This window comes from Octopus sinensis, linkage group LG12, assembly GCF_006345805.1.
Source record: "Octopus sinensis linkage group LG12, ASM634580v1, whole genome shotgun sequence".
NCBI classification, from domain to species: domain Eukaryota; kingdom Metazoa; phylum Mollusca; class Cephalopoda; order Octopoda; family Octopodidae; genus Octopus; species Octopus sinensis.
This window is the reverse complement of record NC_043008.1, coordinates 42,137,770-42,162,840: the sequence shown is the minus strand read 5'-3', so window position 1 is coordinate 42,162,840 and position 25,071 is coordinate 42,137,770. Positions and strand designations below refer to the sequence as shown.

Below are 25,071 nucleotides of genomic sequence, written 5' to 3'. Positions count from 1 at the left end.
AGTTTTTTTTGGGGATTATTTTCCCTAAAATAATTGGTACATATATATAGAAACATATAGTTTATATTCATATAAAAGAAGAAAAGGAAATGGAGATTGGGAAGTTACTAAATGTTTATTATTAATAGCGAATTAAGCAACTTCACTAATTTGTTGTTAATAATCATCTTCATTAATTTGCTGTAATAATAAAGAGTTATTAACTTTCCAATCGCCATGTATATGTATGTATGTATGTATATATGTATATAAACACACACACACACGCACATACACTCACTCATACACACGCACGCACACACAAACACATACCCAACAGACACAATTTGCTTCAGACATCTTTGATCCACTGCGATGATATAAAAATAAACACACCCCACAGATGCCACCAAGTGGGAGTGAACCGGAGACATGGTGGTCGTGAAACCAACTTCTTAACCACCCAGCCACCGTTACAAGGTGTTTCGAAAGTAAAACAAGTTCAGTTCGTCTGGAATAATCATATGTAAAATCTTGGTTATGACGATGATGATGATGATGATGATGATGATGATGATGGTGATGAAGATGATGATGATGATGATCTTCATGATGACGGTGATGGTGATGATGATGATGACGATATTGGTGATGATGATGATGATCTTCATGATGACGGTGATGGTGATGATGATGATGATGTGATGATGGTGATTATGATGGCAATACTGATGGTTATGGTGATGATGATGATGATGAGGAGGAGGAGGAGGAGGAAGAGGAGGAGGAGGATAATGATGAAGATGATGATCTTAGAATGTCTTGTTTTTATTGGAAATAATATCCAATAATTGTTTTGATAGAACTCGCAAGAACAGTTTACCGTTTCATTCTTCCCATAAATTGGTGATGATACAACATTGACGACAATCTTTGGTAACATGATTCCAGCCCACGTTCTACACGTCCCACCTGTCTGTTTACGACGGTGACGCATTCAGGAAGGACTAGAAATGTATTCATGAACCTGAAGAGACTTCCTTACACACATCATCCGATGTAATAAAAGTGCATCGCATAAACACGAATTGATGTTGCTATGCTTTCATTCTGTTAGGAAAAACGTAACAAATACTCTACCACCGTCACCACCATCATCCCCAGCACTAATATAGCCAACGCCAACAACATAAAAAAAACACACCACGGTCGCCCCCCCCACCACCACCACCACCACACTGGATCCATTCCAAGTGACTTCATGGTAGTTGTTATACCGTCCTAATGCGTTTGGAGTAAAGGAACTCCATTTAAATGTTTAAAATGCAATGAAGGCAATTTTAGCGGAACTTTTCTAACAATTTGAAATGTCTTTCATAATATGTCCATATATATATACATATATATTCTATTAGAGGTTAAACTCGTGAAGGGATGGTTTCTACCAAGGAAATACCGGTTCAATACCAAGAGTTTTTTTGGGGATTATTTTCCCTAAAATAATTGGTACATATATATAGAAACATATAGTTTATATTCATATAAAAGAAGAAAAGGAAATGGAGATTGGGAAGTTACTAAATGTTTATTATTAATAGCGAATTAAGCAACTTCACTAATTTGTTGTTAATAATCATCTTCATTAATTTGCTGTTAATAATAAAGAGTTATTAACTTTCCAATCGCCATGTATATGTATGTATGTATATATGTATATAAACACACACACACACACACACACACACACACACACACACACACACACACACACATATATATATATATATGTGCGTGTGTATATATAAGGTGTGAATTTTGAATAAATATAGTTTCCCAGTCATGATTAACAAAAGGCGAAACCGGTGGACTATGATGATTTTCTGTCTCATAAAACATATAAAATATACATTGATTGTGTGCATTTTCCTTCTTTTATTATAATTTATTTCACTATACATACATACATACATACCTACCTACATACATACATACATACATACATACATACATACTACATACATACATACATACATACATACATACATATATATATATATATATTATATAATATATATATATATATATATATATATATACATATATATATATGAGATTATTGTAGTTCGCTTGAAGCATTGTGCATTGTTTGTAAAGAATAATAATATATAGTAATGATGTGTTTTGAATGTCAACAATGCACTATAATAAAATAACGGACTATAATAACTGTTGCAATTTAATCATCCATAGTCTGTTATAATATTTCGGAATGTAAAAATTCCTTCTTCAGATATCCCTAGGGATTAATCGAATCACTGCTACAATCGATTTTCCAACGGCGTTTTTCGAAAATCGATTGTAGCAGTGACTCGATCAATCCCTTGGGACATCTGAAGAAGGGATTTTTATATTCCTAAACATTATATCAGACTATGAATGATTAAATTACACCAGTTATTATAGTGCATTGTTGTGCCATTCAAAAAACATTATTACTCTTTATTATTATTGCTAATATATATATATATATATATATATATGGAGGTAGATAATATGTGAAAATTCGATATGTTGAATGTTTTACTCACTTATTGTATAAAACCATATCAGGGAGCCAAAGTTTGTAGCAGGGTATTCTTAATGCTGTGATATTATGAAAATCTATGGGATCCCACATCAAAAAGTCATCTTCCCACGCCTGAAAATAGAAGTAAAACAAATCATTAAATCAGCCAATCGGCGTCTTTAAATTCATGCAGTTTTTGGACAACTCGGAAACAACGTTTTTCAGATGCTATTTAAAATCATAAATATACTTACTTGATAATCACTCTTTCAAAAGTATGGCCATACAAAGCTAAATCAAAAATAATATCTGGAATTTTAATCAAAAGTATATATAAAGTGTGGAGGCGCAATGGCCCAGTGGTTAGGGCAGCGGACTCGCGGTCGTAGGATCGCGGTTTCGATTCCCAGACCGGGCGTTGTGAGTGTTTATTGTGCGAAAACACCTAAAGCTCCACGAGGCTCCGGCAGGGGATGGTGGTGATACCTGCTGTACTCTTTCACCACAACTTTCTCTCACTCTTACTTCCTGTTTCTGTTGTACCTGTATTTCAAGGGGCCGGCCTTGTCACTCTCTTTGTCACGCTGAATATCCCCGAGAACTACGTTAAGGGTACACGTGTCTGTGGAGTGCTCAGCCACTTACACGTTAATTTCACGAGCAGGCTGTTCCGTTGATTCGGATCAACCGGAACCCTCGTCGTCGTAACCGACGGAGTGCTTCCCATATATAAAGTGCATTAAGTAATCATTGTATTCCAATTTCCTTCAGTTTTCAATGATTAGCAGATGAGCGTCTATCTTTCCATACAGGCACAACACAGGTTACGGTTTCAGGTCTTTTGCATAATGTTTTCAGAAGTAACCCAATAGGTTTACCATCGATTCCATGAAATATTAACCGGTCCCGCTAGTGTATACATACTGTGTCTAAACAAACGGATTAGCTGGTCAGGAATAGGGCATTTTTGATGAAAGAGATGCCCTCGCAGCACTGTGGCTTTCTGGGAAGAAACAATGAAATCAGAACATAACATGTCTGCTACCCAGTTCCGATGCAGCATCTAAATTCAATTAAAGTACACCTTGCGACCCTAAAACGAGTCGGTCCTATAAAATATTGTTGTGTGCTGTATGTACAAAAGAGAACAAAGTAGCTTCTGATCATAATTCTGTACGTTCAGCACTGACCGAGCGTTAAACCAGAATAACACCATTGTATTCGTTTCAGTAATTGCGACAAAACGATCTCTTTGTGAGATATTGAAAAACATGTAAACCAGGAAATAATCAATGATAGAAACGAGAAGAATACAACATTGAATTGGAACAAGTCAATATGGGAATGTTTACCAGAATTTGAGACGCGGTCTTATATTCTTTGTTATGACCCAATTTCAACGTTCATTCCGAATGAAAACAGTTTTTTTGTTAATGACTTTCTTTTCACAAAATATCTTGAAGCTAACGAGTACTTTTAACTGAAGAATTGCTTCAGACTTTGTCTGGGATCATTTGGAAAGTACTGTTGATCCAAGCACGATAGCCACTGAGTACAAAGCAGCTCTCAAAACGATAAATTATTCAGCTTAATAGCATTCCGATATGGCGTATAGTAGCCACCTTTTTATTCATTTACTTATTTTTTGCCTGAATTAGATTCGTTGAAAACAGGATAAATGGCTGTCATAATACATTAATTATAGCTAATACTATTCACTGCCAACGGCCATGGTTTATAAAAATAAAATACAGTTAACACTTGTTTACTGCTGTTACACTCGCTGACTCGAAGCCTTGCATTAGCATCGCCTTGGCAAGTTTCACTGCCTTACATAGAGACAAACAGACATAAAATCCAAGATTTTAAAGACATGGTGTTTCTATGAACCTATCCTAAAGAATTATCGTACGAATTGGATAGGAAAGTCTGTCAAAAAATTGATTTATAGGTTTCCGAAAGAGCATTTTCGATGGAGAAGTGAAACAAGGTGAGTGAGATATCCTGAAACTGAAAAAACAAAACGAGGCGTTTGGTAGCCATGTTGAATAGTTACTATATCCTTTACAACCACAATCGTACACACTGGGGTAAAAGAAATTGGAATATAGGTGTCGTGAAATACGGAGAGTATGCTATTTTTGTGAAATGGTCGGTGGAAAAAAATGTCATTTATTATTGAGATTTCAGTGGGTATAATGCCGGTGAAAGTCTGGCTATACGTTTGTCATTGGAAACCGCAGAGAATTCAACAATGCCTTTGAAAGAATCAACTGCCACCATCTAGTAGTGGTAATAGGAGTAGTTTTTGTTGTTATTGCTCTTGTCTTGAGATGCTAATATCTTCGACTGATCAGTGGAATGGTTAACCCACAGTTACTGATAAAGATTAAACAGTAACGCTTGCAGCAACGGAAGGAATGAGATCGCTTGACTTGCTAGATATAGCAACTAAAAGTTTCTGAAGCCTCACCAGATATCTTGAAAAGTCCCCAGAAAGGCGGTTTGAATAATTTAGTCCCGGTTATACCGTGTAGAATCGGTGCAAATGTCATATCTATAATAATTTTTATCAATAATAGCAACAAAAACAACAATAGCGACAGCGTATTTGATGAATCCATTAATGATTATAATTGTTTTCAGTTTAGGAACGAAATTAGAAATTTGACTGAACGCCAACCACTTAAATAGACCCCATTATTTGACTGGTACTGTATTTTATCAAACGTGGAGGAATGAAAGACAGCTGACATTGGCAGGATTTGAACTAGAAAGGTAACACTCTGAAACAAATAACTATATATCGTCAGGGGTATCCATCAATGGGTGTCCATGCCTATTGATACACACGTGGATCTAATGGCATCCAGTTTCTGTTCTATGAACAAAACTAAACGAATCATAAATCACTAATGATATCCTTACAAAGTTTTTCGAAATTTAGGATGGGAAGAAAGGATTGTGGAAACGATTCTCTCTGTTGCCTCAGAGACTGGTGGCAAAGTGTTGGAGCAAGAATATACACAAAGCGGAGACCTGGTCTGACAGCTTGCCACAGCAACTCCTCTACTCAGGAACCAAAGAGGTGGTGTTCAACCGGGCAACGTTTACCACCCTCCTCAATAGTTCAGAACGCTAAGAAATGAGAAAATCCTCAAAGGGGTTCTGACTATTCTTCTCGTGTCAACGGTTTGTTCTTTTACTTTAGCGACCGTGAAAGGATCTATCTATCTATCTATCTCTTTTTCTATCTATCTCTCTTTCTATTTATGTAATCTAACTATCTATCTATCTATCTATCTATCTATCTATCTATCTATCTATCTATCTATCTATCTATCTATCTATCTATCTATCTTTCTTTCTATCTATCTATCTGTCTGTTTGTCTGTCTGTCTAGTTGTCTGTCTGCCTGTCTGTCTATCTATCTATTCATACCTATGTACGTATTGTATTTTGTATAAATACATTTTACATACACACACATGTAGACACCACACACATACACACACACACACACACACACATATATATATATATACATGATATATATATATATATGTACACACATATATATATACATACACACACACATATATATATAGAGAGAGATAATCACACACACACACGCACATATATATATATATGCATACACATACATATATATATATATTTGTGCTACATACGACATATATTTACAGATAATATTCATATATACACACGTATACATACATACATATGTACGCACGTACTAGAAGTATTTATGCTAAGACAGTTATGCTTACACAACACAGTAACACATACATAAGCATACACACACACACATATAAAGAGAGAGACTAACCTAATCCACACCCACACATAATACACACGCGTACACTCAAGTACAAACAAACTTTCCTATGCAAATTGAAGCCCCATTATGCGCACGGTCTCACGCACACATAAATACACCTACAACACGACTGGCAGAATATCACACACATAGACATATTAATTGAATAGCACACTCACACACCCACACACCGAGACCTATTTATAATGCATGCTTACACACACACACACACATACACACAACGTCTCAAGTATTCACGCGCACATGCAAGTACATACGCTCTGAAAGCCAAGAGAAAAATCAAACACTTAACAAAGAATGCCGACGGCGAAATCAATAAAACGAGTTGTGGTTTTGAGTTCCTGGAGCTGAGCTGAGGAATTTACCAAATTGGCAAAATTGAGAAATTGAAGAAATGACTGCTTGAAACCGATTGTTACTTAAGATGTTAGCATTGGCGGCGATGGTGGTGGTAGTGGTGGTGGTGGAGGTGTGGGCTACGGTGATCCTGATGGGGAAAAGGGGTGACATGAGTAATGTCCATATGAAATTATATATTACAAAGCATTCGTTATAGGTATTGTAAAATCCTAAATTGAAAGCGGTTCCTTTGATGTTGGTCGATGTATGAAGAGATTGTCAAGAGAAATACGAATGAATCATTGAATACGTAAAATATATAAGAATAAATATATTAAGCTTTGTTTCATGAAGGAGAATTTTAGAGCTGTAAGCATGAGTATCTGTGGCTTCAGCTTATTATAACATTTATTGATGTTATTGCTGTCGTTGTTGTTGTTGGTACAGTAAAGGGGAGAGTTGCAAGATTGGAAAATCGACAGAATAAATGATTTTAGTAATTGGGTATTGTTTCTCTCAGCACTGTGACCGACTCTTGCCGGTGTAGACTATTTTGCTTTCTCCTTCCGGGGCCGGAAAATATAAATCTGTTGGCAAATCCAACCATGCCTTCCTTTAAATTGTGTGATATTGTACACGGGTTCGAAATGATTTCAATGATGGTTAAGGTCTTTCGGAGTAAATAATATAAATATCGCAGTTTAAAACACTAGCACTGTCTCTCATAATGTCTGACCCGGTCGTTATGGAAGGCTAGTTGCTTTCTGAGTTTATTTTGGACATCCATTGCCCTACTGACAACATTTGACAAGGAAGGGCTGGAAGGCTTTTTTTACCTCTTTCTGGGTGCTATGATGACAGACACGCAGATTGATATATATGTATTAAAGTATATTTATTAATTATTTTATTGTTCTAGTTTATTTTTAACCTGATGAGTGACTATATCTATATCGAAGTGATTTCTCTACTACTATAATCATTTCTTAAATATAGCAACGAAACACGTGTCGTTTTTCAACCTATTATATACGTTTTTATAATTATTTTTTGCAATTTACTTAATCTTTGACATTTTATTGTTATTTTAATTTTAATATTTTTATTATATGTAATTTTCTTGATGGTGTAATTTAATTGTTCATTTTGAATTGATAAAAGGTGTTTTTTCTAATTTATATATATATATTATATATATATATATATAATATATATATATATATATATATATATATGTATATATATAAATATAAACATGTGGTGTATAACAGAAAGGGAAGACGTGAGAAGGAGTGTTCATTCCTGATTTTAAACAGAAATGAAGTCAGAAATGGAAGATAGAAAATGGAAATGAAGGCAGACATGGCGATAGAAAACGGTGTACGCGATCACCTACCTACTCTGTATATATTTCAGACAAATATGTATGGTTCTGTCTGAATAATTAACAAAAAAAAAGAAGATAACGAAGGAATCGTCTACATCTTTATACGCATATACACATTTATACGCTCATACTTGAACAAATTTTTAGAAAAACACAACCAACTTTATATATCTTACATATCTCTAAGTTTTATTTTATATACACATATGTAACATTTTCAAAAATAAAAAAATATAATTCACCATACTAAAAACCATGTAAAAGATAATCTAAAATATAATCTGTTATTATATCGATTGCTTTAATATTTTACAGTGTTCCATCAGTGAAAAAATAGAGACAGACAACGTCTCCAGCATTTGCGTCTATTTTTATCAATTATAAAGTATGTATTCTTCCTGTTTACCGCCATCAGAATATCGCAATTGTGACAGTCACTTTACTACCAAGGAGCTCACTCGTAAAAAGGATTCTATTTGAACATCATGCATTTCCTTTTGCCTTCAGAATAACTTGTGTGTATTTTCATAATGTTTCATCGCTTTCATTTCCTCAAATTGTTTGCACACTCGCTCGCACACTTGCACGTGTGTTTATATAGGTGTGCGCATTTTGAACGTGTATTTGTCTCTGTTGTGTTTCTATGCGTATATGATGTGCGTACACACACACACTCATGCATATATATATATATTATATATATATATATATATATATATATATATATATATACGCATCTATTTATTTTTTTCTCCATATGTATATGCATTCATGTATGCACACACATATATATATATATATACGTATGTGTGTATACGTACATATATATTTGTGTATACATACATACACATGTATATACACTTAAGTTTATATACATGCACGCACGTATGTATGTATGTATGTATGTATGTATGTATGTATGTATGTATGTATGTATGTATGTATGTATGCATGTATGTATGTATGTATGTATGTATGTATGTATGTATGTATGTATTTCTTGCATCCAGCGTTAAGATATCAGTTTCCGTTTCCGAGGTGGTCTTCATTGTCCTTATAACCTGCTGGTACTCAAAACCGGTAAGGCTAGCTCTGCAGATAAGATCGGGAAAGAGACCTGTCGCCTCGTTAAATGCTATATATTCACCCCAAACCTGTAAAGGTTATATATCTATACTTTAAGGTAATATATAAAGGTTATATGTTAGGTTCAAGATGATATAGATATCAAAATAGAAACTAATCTGGAATTTGCAAACACTCTCTGTCTCTCGACTTATCCATCTCCCAATATTGCAACTGTAGCATTCGAACGTGGGACTCAGAAATAGCGTTAACATCGAGGACTGAGGGAAAGAAAAATAGAAGTAGGTGGGGGAGAACTACGGTCAGGAGAAGGAGGAGGAGATGAAGAATGCCGAGAACAATGATGCTTTGGGAGGAGTTGGTTTTCTAACTACAAACTAAACTAAAAATGGAATATTAACTGTTACAGTCTACCTTGAAATGTAGGCATACATATAGCTAAATTTTTCTTCCATTTGCTCAAAAAATATTTCCACAGCAGCAGAGATATAAAATCACTTTATAATGATCACCATTATAAATATATAGATATCGTCTGCTTTTCATTGTCCTCGGCCTTCTTCTTCTCCTCCTCCTTCTCCTGACCGTAGTTCTCCTCCACCTCCTTCCATTTCTCTTTCTTTTTGTCCTCGCTGTTACAATTATTCAACAGCTCAGACCTCTATCTCTAGTCTACCAAGCCGTTAAAACATTAAAATATCACAATGTGTTAATAGAAAGCCAGGTATTTATTACAATAAATGCATATCACAGCAATCGGCACCGTATTTTACAGTTCATTTTGTTGCTAATCTGTTTATCTTCAATACATTATATATACAATGGAATTTTCGTTGCGGGTTAATCACATGAGAACGAACATAAGATTGCAGTTGCAAAGATTTGAATATTATTGCTTAGGTTCAGTTTTTTCTCTATGAAATATATTAACATTACTGTCACCTAGGAAACGAAGTAAATAAATAAATAAATATATATTGGTAATCAATATTAAACTTCTACCACATATTATTCTCTGCGTGTGTATGTGTACGTATGTATGTGTGAGTACATATATGCTGTGTGGATATATATATATATGAAATATATATGAAGATGTACGTATATAATTTTTTATATATGTATATATATATATGTATGTACGTATATATTAGTATATATATATATGTATATATATATATATATATATATATATATTATATATATATATATATATATATATATATATATATATGTATGTATACACATACACACACGCACAGACTGACACACACAACGTGGTTAATAACGCGGAGTACTAATCCCAAGATACCGAGTTCAATTCCAAGCAGTGACCTGAATAATAATAATAATAATAATAACAACAACAACAAAGACAACAACAACATCGAAGAATACCATTGGAATGAGAACCGTGGTGAAATAAATATTCAGTCAACAACATTGACTGATTTGCTCCAATAGACCGCCCATGTCGTAACTACCGTAATACTAGTCGAAGCAGTGTATGTGTCTAGCGAGAATACCTTGGCCATTCTTTCTTTCCCTGGCCTAAAGCCACCGTAATTCAGGGATGTGTGTAGAGCAAATCTCTTCCATCAACCTGCTCACCGAAAGACTAGGAAGCACTTTGCCGACAGCTTCCAGGAATGCGATGCCCCAGTGGTGATCTCAAATTCCTTTTTCTTCTTTTCCCTTGGACATTGGTAGAAAAATGCCATAAATCTAATCTCTTAGGATTGAGGGACCAGTCCAGCTTTTGCTGGTGAGGTTAATACCGTTCGCTTCTAGCCTTCAGTAGTTCGACGGGAGAGCCTTCTCGATCCGGTGTTCTACTGGTATTTATTTGTTTGAGAGCCATTTTCACCTCATCATAAGATGCTAATCGATCCATTCTGAGATTTGTATCACAATAAGGAAGACTGTATAACATTGTCTTCGACTATTGATGGTCTCCCTAATAAATCAGTGAACTGTGCTTCATCGATGAAGTGTGATATTTGTTACCCATCTTCAATAACACATAAAATTAACCGTTGGTTATTTCTTCACTTCAGTGGTTATTTCTTGCACTTAAGAAAAAATATGAAAATGTTTTAAAAATTATAGAGATGGCGTAAATAATATAGAGACATAACAAACAGTTTATATAGAAGCGAGTATATAAATGTTGGAGAGAGCTTCGTAGTCGAGGAGCGTTTTAAAAAGAAAAAAAGATTAACAAAACTAAAGACTTTCATATTGAAATACAACGGAAAGACCATAAGTTGCCAGAGGAAAATATCAATTTACTGCATGGATTATTTCAATAAACTTGTAGAATATTACTTGCTCGAATTCCATGAATTTAAGAAAACACCTTTACAAGGTTAAAAAAAAGCCGAAACAGTTGATAAATCTAGAGAGAAATTATATGAAGATAATGAAAACCAAGCGACAAAAAACAGGTAGAAATAAAGATATAATTAGCTATGGTTAGCTGTTTCAGGCTTCCAAGAAAATAATAGAATAAAGAAATTATCGAATATAATGATTTTGGACAAGATCAGGTTTTCGGATAATTTTATTGCATTTTTATTTATTTTATAATATATTTACTATTCCCTATTATTATTATTTTTTTTTTTTTTACCTCGAATAGCAATTTGAAATAACGATGATGGTGATGCTGCTTCTACTACTGCTGCTGCTGCTGCTGCTGCTGCTGCTGCTGCTGCTGCTGATGCTGATGATGATACAAACTGATGATCATTGTTATCATAATTGTCACCATAATCCTCATCAACAACAACAACAACAACAGCAGGAACAGCAGTGACAACAACAACAACAACGACAACAACAATATGAGAAAGCTGATAATCAAATTTTATTGCCGTGCGACGACGATTTTAATCAAAAAATCACAGAAAATATTTTAATGATAACTTGTAATTTCATGCTAGATATAAATTCAATATTTCTACTGTAGTATCTGGATATAGTTTCTGACAATTGTATTATTATTGTGAAATATTATTATTATTATTATTATTATTATTATTATTATTATTATTATTATTATTATTATTATTATTATTATTATTATTATTATCATCATCATCATCATCATTATTATTAATATAATTATTGAAAGCAGCGAGCTGGCAGAATCGTTAGCAGGCTGCGCAAAATGCTTAGCGGTATTTCGTCTGTCTTTACGATCTGAGTTCAAATTCCGCCGAGGTCGACTTTGCTTTTCATCCTTTCGGGGTCGATAAATTAAGTACCAGTTACGCACTGGGGTCGATATAATCGACTTAATCCGTTTGTCTGTCCTTGTTTGTCCCCCTCTGTGTTTAGCCCTTTGTGGGTAGTAAAGAAATAGGTTTTTCGTCTATCTTCACGTTCTGAATTCATATGCCACCGGATTCGACTTTGCCTTTCATCCTTTCGGGAGTCGATAAATTAAATACCAGTTACGCACTGTGGTCGATGTAATCCACTGGTTGCTTCCCTCAAAATTTCAGGCCATGTGCCTTTAGTAGAAAGGATTATTATCGGTAATAAGTGATGAAAGAAAAACGAGACCCGTGCCCCTACAAGTTATTGATGTTTACGTACCAACGTCCAGGAATGTGTCTCATATGGAAAATTAGAAAAGACCAATAACATTACACCGCTGTATTTAGTAGATATTTAAACAATGCGTTCGTGTGTGATTAAGCAGTTGAATGGGTGCTAATGAAGGAGAAGAAACTGAAATACAATAATCCCTCGACTATCGCAGGTGTCACGTTCCAAAACCTCCTACAGAAATAATTAAATTCTAAAATATATAAATACCTATTGGCCACAGAAACCCGCGATAACTGAGAAGTGCGCGATATAAATTTAGATATATTAGTTAGAAAAATCTGTGATGTACCGAGTGCCTGATAGGTGACCCGCGATGTATTGAGCGCGTGATAGGTGAAACGTGATATGGCGAGGGATTGATGTTTGTTCCTTCTCGATCCACGCCTGGTTCAAGGGCCGGTTTACTGGTTTCATTGGCGTATAGGTTCCCCACCTGGACGGGACACCGGTGAGCTGCAAGATGCAGGAGGAAAGAGTGAGAAAAGGTTGTGGCGATGGAGTCAGCAGAAGTTCGCCATTACCTTCTGCCGGAGCCGCGTGGAGCCTAGGTGTTTCGCTCATAAACACACACATCGCCCAGTCTGAGATTCGAACGCGACTCCGCTGCTCTAACCATTGGGCCATGTGCCTCCACTCTTCAATCTCGTTGTTGCTGTTTATATCTGACACCTGAAGTACGAAAAGATGTAACAAAAAAAAAAGAAAAAAAACCATCGCTGATTATAATTTCTAGAGAAAAATCTGTAGACGTAAGCTTAGCAAGTAAAGCGTTAAGCGTCTGCCTTTCAGTTCCTCTTGATTGACTTATGTACGGGATGACGGTGGTGAGGAGGGTTACAGTTTAGTGCAGTGTATCTGTATGGCTGCTCGACAAGCTATAAGTAACAGTCAAATCTTCATATCTTTCTATCTCATATCGCAACCTACTATCTTAAAACGGTACCCAGTTAATGGAATCATCAGAGCTATGAGATCTTTGATTATAGATCTATACGATGATAGATAATCAGTGACGAAGTAACAACAACAGAAATAATACATTTCTGAATCTCTCAGAGATTCATGCAGGAGCAGCACCATAAAGTGATAGTATGTTGTCGACTTAATTTGACAGTTCCATGAAAGGGAAGAATGCTACTGTTATTTAGCCCTAGGAAACACCGTTTCCTGTTGGACTTGTCTCTACTTTGAAAACATAAGGACACATGAAATGTGTCAAGTCCAACAGGAAACGGTGTTTCCGCAGGCTAAATAACAGTAGTATTCTTCCCTTTCATGGGATGGTCACATTAAGTTGACAACATGCTATCACTTTAACAATAACAACAAAAACGAAAAACCACCATCATCAACAACAACAGCAACAACGGGAGTAAAGTCAAACGGTTTCCACTTAGAGTTGAAGCCGGCTTGTAATTGTAATGTAATATGAAATTATGTATTACTTAATAACGTTATAGGAATATTGATTTTATATTTCCAGTCGAACAGAAGGTTATGTGATTTATCGACTGCACTTGAACTCTGTTGAAAGAGAGCTTACCTTAGGAAAATCTTTAGCAAGTAAATACGGTTTCTAAGAAACATGCTTGACATAAAGCAAGGAACGTGTTAGGTTGAGGGAGTGACCCCTGTAATGTCATATGAAAGATTGTTCTCGTCAAAAATGTATATCTTCTCAGTAGAATTTTGGCTGAAGTAGTTGGACGTTAGTGTTTCTATATTACTCTTGTATGAAGAATGTGTTGTAGAAAGTAAAAAATTGTTACATTCTTGAACGGAGGGACCCCTTTATCAATATATCTGCTTGTATCGAACCAAGTAACCCAGTGCTCAAACTCATTTAAGCTATAATCACCCTGACTTAACTTTCATGAATAGTCTTTCCTGGACGACAATACGCAGTTGTGCTTCTTTAAGACTAGGTGCCTAAGGAATATTTGGTTGCGTGACAAAATAGAGGTTTACCCCTGTTGCTTGGATAAATTTATTAATAGATAAACCGGAATATTGGTGGGTTTGGCTAAAATGGAAAACGAAAATTTTCTGCCGGATCTACGATGTAAAAACGGTTCCCTTTTCCCAAAACGTTAATACGTTATTTCCAAAAGCAGTGAGTATTACTGTTTGTTTTGCATATTACGTTCTTGTGTTTGTAGAGATGGGAGATCATAGTTTCTAGCGAGAGGGGCTGCTGCAGTATAAAAGAAAGCATCAGGGAAAAACGTTTAATCGTGAAGGGAAGCTTCACTGCGGCACAAGTCGCATCAGTTTGTAACGAGCTTTCATGAATGATAGTTGCCTCGGAGACATTGTATTCGCTGAGGACAATTAGACAATATTTCAAAATTGGTGTTGAAGGAGATCGCTAGTTATTGATATAGAACACTTCTCATAGCCAACAATTTCGGTTTCCATTGAAATACGAGTTGGATCGCCGATATTCAAATCAACATTTAGATTCGCAGTTTCTGAGTTAAAATGCAAATATGTGTATTTTCTCCGTCTCGCAAATTCAATGAATGTATATGCTAATAAAACAGATTCTTAAACGTATCACTGGTTAGTAATGCATAATTCCTTACATTACAATCCGAAGGAATTACACATGCTCTAAGATCTCTGACCTCTAAGCGGGCAGTTCGAGAGATTTGTATTATCCTAAGTTCGCAGCTGGGGTGGAACTATTACCTGTGTATTTATTTGCAATTATGCTTTGTAATCAGTGAAGCTTTGCCAGAAATACGATAATAATTAGCATTAAGGTTAATTGGTGTTAGTTTAATAAGACCCGATTATATTGTTGGTTAGTACTGTACTCAGTCTCGTCCACACACTTCTATGTCTGTAGTTTTTAATTAATAAACAGCAGTGCTAACGCTTTTTTTATAAAGAGATTATACAGACTAACACATGTATGTATGTAGGTGTTTGAATATATGTATATGCATATACATATGTATATTTGTATAACGACGTCGTCGAAACGATGACGACCATAATGATGACGACGATGAGGATGATGACGGCCGGGAAGATGATGATGATGGTGATAGTGATGATGATGATAATTGTGGTGGGTGATGATGATGATGATGATGATGATGATGATGATGATGATGATGATGATGATGATGATGATGATGACGACGACGATGATGATGATGATGATGATGATGATGGTGATGGTGATGACGATGATAGCGATAGCGATGACAGAGAAGGGTGTGTGGTGGGGATATATTGGATTAAAACTATGTGACAGACATTTCGTGATGTTACAATAACTTTTTTTCTTTTAGTTTTGATCAATTTCGTAATACTGTGTGTTGCTATGACAACCTATTATTGTTATTATGAGAAAACCAAAAACAACAAAACAAAACAATAAATAATAACTGACAAAGATAAGAGAGAAGGAGAGAGAGGGAGAGAGAGATAGAGTGAGTGAGTGATGTGGTAAGAGTGAAGACAATGATGTCTGTGTGCTTTAGCAGAAGACTTTTGATTGCATTTTCTGTCCCTAAAATGGTATGAATGGAGTAATTAGCAGCTCTTGTTATGTTCTTTAGTAATTTGGTCAGATCCTTTGTTAATTAAGCAAGGTGACGAATCTTGCGAGGTGTACTGATGAGGAAAGAGAAGGTATGTGTATGTGAATATGTGTGCGGGTGTGGAGTGTGTACATTGTTGTTGTTGTTGTGTGTGTGTGTGAGAGAGAGAAATAGAGAGGGGAGAGGGAGACAGGAAGAAGTGGACAGAGGGAGAGAGTGGACATGTACATGCATGCGTACATATATGTACACATACGCACACATGTGTGTGTATACATGCATGTATGTATGTATGATTTATTTGTATGTATGTATGCATGTATGTATGTATGATTTATTTGTATGTATGCATGTATGTATGTATCTATGTATGCATGCATGTATGTATATATGTATACACGTCTGCATGTATGTATTCACGAATATATGTATGTATGTATGTATGTCTGCATGTTTGTATGTATGTGTATGTATGTAGATATATATATATGCATGTATGCATGTATTCATGTATGTAGGTATGCATATATATGTATGTATGCATTTATGCATGTATGTAGGTAGGCATGTGTGTGTGCGAGCACGTGTATAGGTTCAAATTTAGTTTGCGTAGTTCTATAGAAATCTTTTCGTATGTCGCTGCCAGAGAGAAATTCTTCTTTTCATGGTATGGATCTTCTCTAACAATCAGTCTTGCAAAAGTCCGAGTTTATGTGATTGAGTGTATATGTGTGCGTACAGACATGTGTGTATATTATTGTGTTCTCTCTCTATATATATATATAGTGCTGGTATAAATTATCGTTTGATTATTGATGAGATCAGGAAGGCGAATTATCCAGTGATCGCATGAGTGAGTGTCAGGAATGTGTAATGTTATTCAATACGCTTGTTGAAAAGTGGGGCATAAGAGGCAATCGCTACGCTTGCAGCTAATAAATAACTAAATCGCCCTCCATTTACATTTGTGCATGTTATATAAAGAATGATAAATTGGTTAATGTAGATCCATATACGTTAACACGGTGGGAAGATCAGATTTGGAATGCCTTTGTCAGTAGGGCAGATCCGATGCTAATTAACAACTGCATCACCAATATTAACAGCAACACCAGCAACACTAAGAAGAATAAATACAACAACTGCTCATGGATTTCGATCACAATTCATCTTTAGCCTCTTCTTCGCAGATTCGACCAATTCTTGCGCAATATGGATTTAACTTTCGACACAATAATGACGAATTTGTCAATGACGTGTTTACCAATGGCGTATGTTAATGACGTACATGTCAATGACGTACATATAATGACGTATGACGTACCATGATATAGGAGGAGTTTAGACGATGACATCAGCTTTCCGTTGAAAGGCATAACTGCCATCGTTGAAATTTGAACTCAGGATACAGGGATGAAGAAATACTGAAAGACAATTTCCCGACGTTCTACCGATTCAGCCAAATAATTTTATAGGACTGAGTGTACATACATACATACATACAAGCAAACAGACAGACACATATATACACAGATACATACATATATATATATGTATACGATCTTTTTACTCTTTCGTTTTCTCTCTTTCTCTCTCTTATTCGTTAACCTCCTCTTCTCCCTCAATTCTATCCTGTAACTCTGTTACTCTCTCTCCCTCACTCTGCCTCCCTTGCTCACGTGGCACCTATGTGACCATCGGCCATCTTTCTTCTCCTAACTTGTGTTTCTTTCTTTCTCTCCGTTGTAGCTGGAACAAGAAAGACTTGTTCTTGTCTGTCTCCTGTCCAACCTTGATTTACGCGTTCGCCATCACAGCCTCGGTTAGGTTTAGCAGCCCTTCCTGTTTCTTTTCACTATCCTGTTTGTGATACCTATTTCGCCCCTCCGCAGAATCCCTAGTTATATTTAAGTTGCTTTGAGGGAGCAACTGTTTTATCGTAAGCGTATATTGTTGTTAAATGCTCGAAATACGAGACTAGAAAAAAATACAGCCAACAAATGATGAAGGGTCGTTCTTTATGTTGTTTGTCATGTTTTCCATTTGTCGTTTGTTGTTCGAAAACAATAGTTCATATTCCATGTACTCGTACTTCGTATTTGTACACGTTTCGTGACGTCCTGTGCCCACATATGTATGTATATATGTATGTATGTATGTACGTATGTATGTATGTGTGTGTGTATATATGTATGTATATATGTATATATATATATTTATATATATATGTAAGTATGTACATATACGTATGTATATATGCACACATTCTATTCGTTTACTCTTTTACTCGTTTCAGTCATTTGACCGCCTTTAATCGAACAAATCGACCCCAGCGCTTATTCTTTGTCAGCCCAGTACTTATTCTATCGGTATATTTTGTCGAACCGCTCAGTTACTGGGGCGTAAACACACCACCATCTGTTGTCAAGCGATGTTCGGGGGACAAACACAGACACAAACATATACACACACGTACATATATATATACATATATACGACGGGCTTCTTTCCTTTTCCGACTACCAAATGCACACACAACGCTTTGGTCGACTCGAGGCTATAGTAGAAGACACTTGCCCAAGGTGGCTCGCAGTGGGAATGAACCCGGAACCATGTGGCTGGTAAGCAAGCTACTTAAGACACAACCACTCCTGCGCCTATATATATATATATATATATATATATATATATATATATATATATATATATATATATATGTATAGGTGAGAAAGTTGGTGTGTGAAAGCACGTGGTTGAATATATAGAAAATAGTAAAAAGTGAAAAAACTCAGTATTTCTTTAAAGCTTGGTTCCATCGTAGTTATTATCTTCCGGTCACAACTCTGTACCTATATAACACACAGACACACACACATGCACGCACGCGCGCGCATACACATATAAAATGCAAACTGAAATCTAATTAGCAAAATCTTCGTTACACAGACCATGATCACTATCTTGGATGTTTTATTCCCGTGAATGTGGACAAATCGTGTTTGCAGCAGAAAACAGCATCTGTATGGCTGTATATGCTTCCACCGCGCCATTATTGCGCGAAACCATAGATACAATACAACGGATTAGGTTTTCCATGTAAGCTAGACTGATATAAAGAGACAGATACCAGAGAAACCAGAAAAACGTGCAGACAGTTAAAATGCAAAGAAAATTTAGAAAAGGAGAAAAGCAATCGAAGGTAGAAGTAAAAATGAAATTTAATCTCAACTTACAGAAGTGCGATATCAGATTTATAAAATCTGCTTGAATCGTAGAGAATATTTTACGAGAGAAGATTATGGTAAAAAGAACTCTGCAGATAATATAACGGTGAAAACATTGTCGATGCTATTTTATGTTGGCAAAATAATTTTTGCGATAAATTCTTTTGTACATGCTTAGAACTGTAAATGTATTTTTTCAAACTTTTTACTATTTTAATAATAATAAAGTCATGTTTCAGCTATGTCTTAGTAAATAATGATTTTTATTATAAGCACAAGGCCTGGAATTTTAGGGGAGAGGTTAGTCGATTATATTGACAGCAGTGTTTCACTGGTACTCAATTTATCCACCCCGAAAGGATGAAAGGCAAAGTGGACCTCAGCGAAATTTGAACTCAGAACGTAGCAAAGGGCGAAATACCGCTAAGCATTTTGGCTGGAATGCTAACGATTCTGCCAGCTCGCCACTTTTGTCTTAGCAAATAATAATAATAAGAAACCAAGAATAAACAATATGGTAATTAGAATAAGCGTGTAAAGGACACGAGTTTGGTAGCCGCGCGTTTTGCAAGGAAAACTAACCTAAAGTAATCGCCCTTGAAGTTCTAGATCACAGGCCAAAGTAGCACCATATTGTCAAAGAAGCTTATACACCCATAAAACGATCTCAGCCCCTGTTGCTGAGAGCCGGACAACGGTCCATATTCACGTTAGTCGATGTCGTTCTCATTCCAGTATCCCTGCAAGCAACACCAGTACCAACAACCAAAGCAATGACAAGAATAAAGTAAGTGCTACAGCGATATTAAACTTGCCAATTAAGAAAGCATCACGGAATATGACATGTCAGCGAGATTTTGGTAATTCGATGCAATCATCTTTACTTGATCCTTAGACATACTTTCAATTGGCCAAATTATGTTTCACTGCCGCTCGTAGATTTTTAAATACGGCCTTAGAAAACTCCGAAGAGGTTAATTAAAGATGGTATTCAGTTATAGAATTCTTTGAATATTGATCTGATGGTTACGATACAATATCAATACATTCAATGCCATTATTGTATTGGTGTGTGACATTAGGTACTAATGAACCTGAAAGAATCACACGTAAGTAAATCACTGTGATGGTCACAATCCAGGTAAAACGTAGATACCATTTGTGGTAATAAAATTCACCAGCAGAATCCATCAGTAATTGGTGATTACATGTTACAATGCAGTAATATACATACAAATTGCTATAAGTAATGGTGGTAACAAACTGACGCCAAATCCATGGCAAAAATCTCTCTGCTCTTCACTAAGTGAATTTGAAGTTGTTTGATGATGTTCCATTATACATGGACAGCTTTTGGTAATAATGGTGAATGAAGTAGAATAAACGAAAAGATGTTGTTTTAGGATCTTTAATATTAGGTGACTTAATTGCATTCATAAATCCTGAGCCAGATTTGCTCAGCTGCATATTGTCGCTGTTGCTATGAGTTGGGTGTCTTTTCAAATATTGTTATGATGCGATGGATTACATATTTCTTTGATGTTATAAGTTTGAATGAAGCAAGCTGATACGTTTTACTCAGCAAAAAACAAAACAAAACAAGGAGAACAACAGCGAGAACAACAACAGCAACTACAACAACGAATTCTAACAGCAACAACAACACCATAGCAACTTTCACTTTCATTTCTCGTGACTAAGAAGAAAATGTTTGTATTAACGATACTTCAGTTCTTGTAACACACACACACTCACGTAGTAAACGTGAGTGCAATGAATACATATATCTCTAAACTTCCATAGTCAATGGCCTCACTTCTTCTAAGATAAATATTTCTATCAACAGCAGACGCATGCATCCCTTTGATGCAGTTCTCAGTTCAACAGGATAATAATCCTATTGAACATCACTTCACCCCCTTTGATCTAGGTTCACCAACTCATAGATCAGTAAGCTCTTGTGTCTTTATATAAATAATTGACAGTCGCATTGTTGAGCAGCTCAAAACACTATGTTCACCTGTTCTTTACTCCAAGCTGCTAAACAAAACGTTAGCACTAAATGCAACTTCATCGTTTATTTTATATTTTTGTTCTCAAACTGAAAATGGCGTTAAGTTTGTACATCTGTAGCAGTCTTCTGATCATATTCTATCCTCTGTAATTCACACATCCTTCTGTCTCTTTTTCACCTCAATTTCTCCTCTACTCTCTCATACTTCTAACTTGTATATCCATCCAACCATCCGTCCCTCTGTCCATCCGTCCGTCCGTCCGTCCGTCCGTCCGTCCATCCGTCCGTCCGTCCGTCCGTCCGTTCGACCGTTCGTCCGTCCGTCTTTCTGGCTTCAGAAGGGGATTACTTCGAAGGAAATTAAAGGCCCAATTGAGATGTATTGTAGTTTTCTTCCTCTAGCACCAGTTCCGCTACTTTTATGTTTTATCAAACCTCGTATTTCATGAACAATTCCAAAGAGAGTTGAATAGAATTGAATAGATGAATGTATGACTCACTGACTAAGGTGGTTTTTTTATTTTTCAGCCAGCAATTACATCTCGATGACAGATTAAAATTTGAACATGTGAATGTCTTTTCTCGGATATTGTGAAACTGCTCCCCTATTTTAGATAATCAGAATAATCACCAACTTCAAATTGTGTTAAAATATAAACGCTTTATTTTATGTATTCTGTGCTTTTACCTGTTTACGTAAATAAATAATCATTTTACCTCTCTCTACGTCTATCAACCAATCTATCTATTTACTTATCTATTTTTCTTTTCTTTCTCTTCCTCCATCCCCCCTCTCTCGCACGTTCTGTGCACACGCACACATGCGCACGCGAATATACACATAATATAATTATGATACGAAGAAATCAGATATTTATAAAAGAAACCAACCATATGTTTGCAAGAGCTGCGTACTGCTTCTTCACCATTAGATCGCGAAAACTTGTTTGTTCTATGGAATTCTATTCTAATCCAGTGCTAATTAAACTGAAATAGTAGAAGTGGAATTTCTTGAAAACTCTTTGAAATTCTTCAATGTTTAACACGTTTCCTAAGGTTGTCTTCGTATCTTATGTTTATTTCTCATTCATAACCCGATCGATTATTCTTTTACCAAAAGCTCTCTAGCAGGTAAGGGTTTTTGAAAGGGTTATCGCTGGGGACTGGAGATTATTAAAAAAAAAACTGCGTCGTCTCCTCTTGTCTTCTTTTCAATATTGACAACAGATCTCAAGCCTAGAAAATGGATACTGTACACATTCCAAATCTTTTATTTTATTGCATCGTTTCTTACATATTTAAACACAGATCAACCATATTTTCTTGTACTGCAAATATTGAACGTCCAACACCACCAATACAACCACCAACACCACCTTCATCTCTTCATCTCTCTCTTATGTTTTTCTTCCCTCCCGCTTAACCCCTCTTCCCTCTTTCATCCCCGCTTTCTTTATTTCTCTGAATTGGTCTCGATTTTTTTACAATCTGTAAACCTCTTGTTTGCCTTTCTCTCCATTCATAGCTAAGTGTTTTCCAAGTGTATTGAGCTGGAATACAAAAACCATCCATAATAGCCCTTATCACCCCATAACTGGAAAATGGATGAAGTTTTGTACAAATCTTCATCGTTATTTTGTTTGTGGACATTTTTATCGCACGATTATTGTATTTTCAATGTGTTTTATTGAATTTCATTTATATTTTATTCTCGCTATAATTTTATTATATTTACTGTAGTTTTGTATTCTATGGCATTTAATCTTTATTTTATATTTTCGTTATTTTTATTGTTATTTGATTACATTCATAATGTCTTTTTATAATAATTTTATCGTATTTCATTTTTATTGTAATTTTATTGTATTTCATTTTTATTGTAATTTTATAAAATTCTATTTTTATCGTATATTAGCCTTTATTTTAAGCAACGTTCAGTTGTTCCCTTACATTTTCTAGATGTCTTATCCTGATTCAGTATTCTTCTTATTTTTCCTTCTCTCATTATTGAACGGTAAATGTTTCTCTCTCTCTCTCTCTCTTTTGTCGCACAGTCAGTTATTTTATCACAAATATTACTATTTACTATTTACACATACACGCACATGCACATATATCTATGGGTATATTTACCTATAAATCTATCTATCTATCCTCTTTCCATTTCCTTTTTCTTTTCTATTTACGATCCCTTTTTTTCGAAAACCTACCCCCTTTTTTATCCCCCAAAAGAAAAGCTCTACCTTGTAATTTACCCCGTCTGTATGCAGCCCTGTGTGGCTAATAAAGAAACATATCTATCTATCTATCTGTCTGCCTATCTATCTATCTATCTATCTATCTATCTATCTATCTATCTATCTATCTATCTATCTATCTATCTATCTATCTATCTATCTATCTATCTATCTATCTATCTATCTATCTATCTATCTATCTATCTATCTATCTATCTATCTCTATCTATTTTTCTATCTATTTATTGTAGCAAAATTGTAGTTTGTAAGTGTTTTGTTGTGAACATTTGTACAGATATAAATACACGTTTGTTGCTCGCTTTACACACATTCAACAAGGCGGATTGGACGGATATATTTCACTCTATATAGTCTACTAACCAGAGTGCAAGTATTTATATTTATGAAGAGGAAAATAATTTATAGCCATTGCTATTTAAGTCAAACAAAAGCCCAAATTTAAGTGAAATGCTAAGAGTATTTATCATAGCAGCAACGCAATGGATACTTGATAAATATTAGGCAAACCAGGGGGTGTATTAGCAATCTAATGGATATTTAGAGGGATTAAAATGATAACTTTTCTATTGGCTAGGAATCCTCATACACATATGAATAGATTTATTAGTATTAAAGAAAAATCTTCGAGATATCTCTGTGTGCGTAGAGTGTTTTATTATGTTTCCGGTTTTTTAGTTTTAGAAAAGAATATATAACTGCATGATTATAATTACGTGGAAAATTTTACCTATAGAGGTTATTTTAACGTACCGATCTACTTGGTAAAATTATCAATTAATTGATTAATTAATTAATTTATTTAATTAATAAAGTTTACCCTTCTATTATTAATATATATATATATGTATATGTATATATTTACATGTGTGTGTGTGTGTGTGGTGTGTGTGTGTGTGTGTGTGTGTGTGTGCGTGTGTGTGTGCGTGCGTGCGTGTACAATATAAGTTCCTCAAGAGCTATACCAGCCCCCGAAATGGGCGTCAGTGCACAGTTCGTAACGTACCAACCATCCCAGCTGATGTGCGGAACAGGTACCACAATAGCGGGAGATTTAAGGGCCCACAAATATTGAATACTAAGAGATCTGTATAGAGTGGTGGCAGATACCTTCAAAAACACCTTGACAACCGGTTGTCCACGATTCCGGATGAGCAAAACTCATTTGGAATCACAGCAAAAGACTCAAG

General features: G+C 35.4%; 1 protein-coding gene across 3 annotated transcripts in view; it reads right to left on the bottom strand.

Annotated features, from left to right (window-relative positions):
• The window catches only part of LOC115218048 (neuronal acetylcholine receptor subunit alpha-2-like), a 129,595-nt gene that overhangs the window by 40,086 nt on the left and 64,438 nt on the right, over nt 1–25,071 (bottom strand). For all 3 annotated transcript variants that reach the window (XM_036507880.1, XM_029787807.2, XM_036507879.1), the window contains exon 4: nt 2,568–2,677. In XM_036507880.1, coding sequence (XP_036363773.1) covers nt 2,568–2,677 — 110 coding nt within the window. The remainder of the gene's footprint in view (nt 1–2,567; nt 2,678–25,071) is intronic.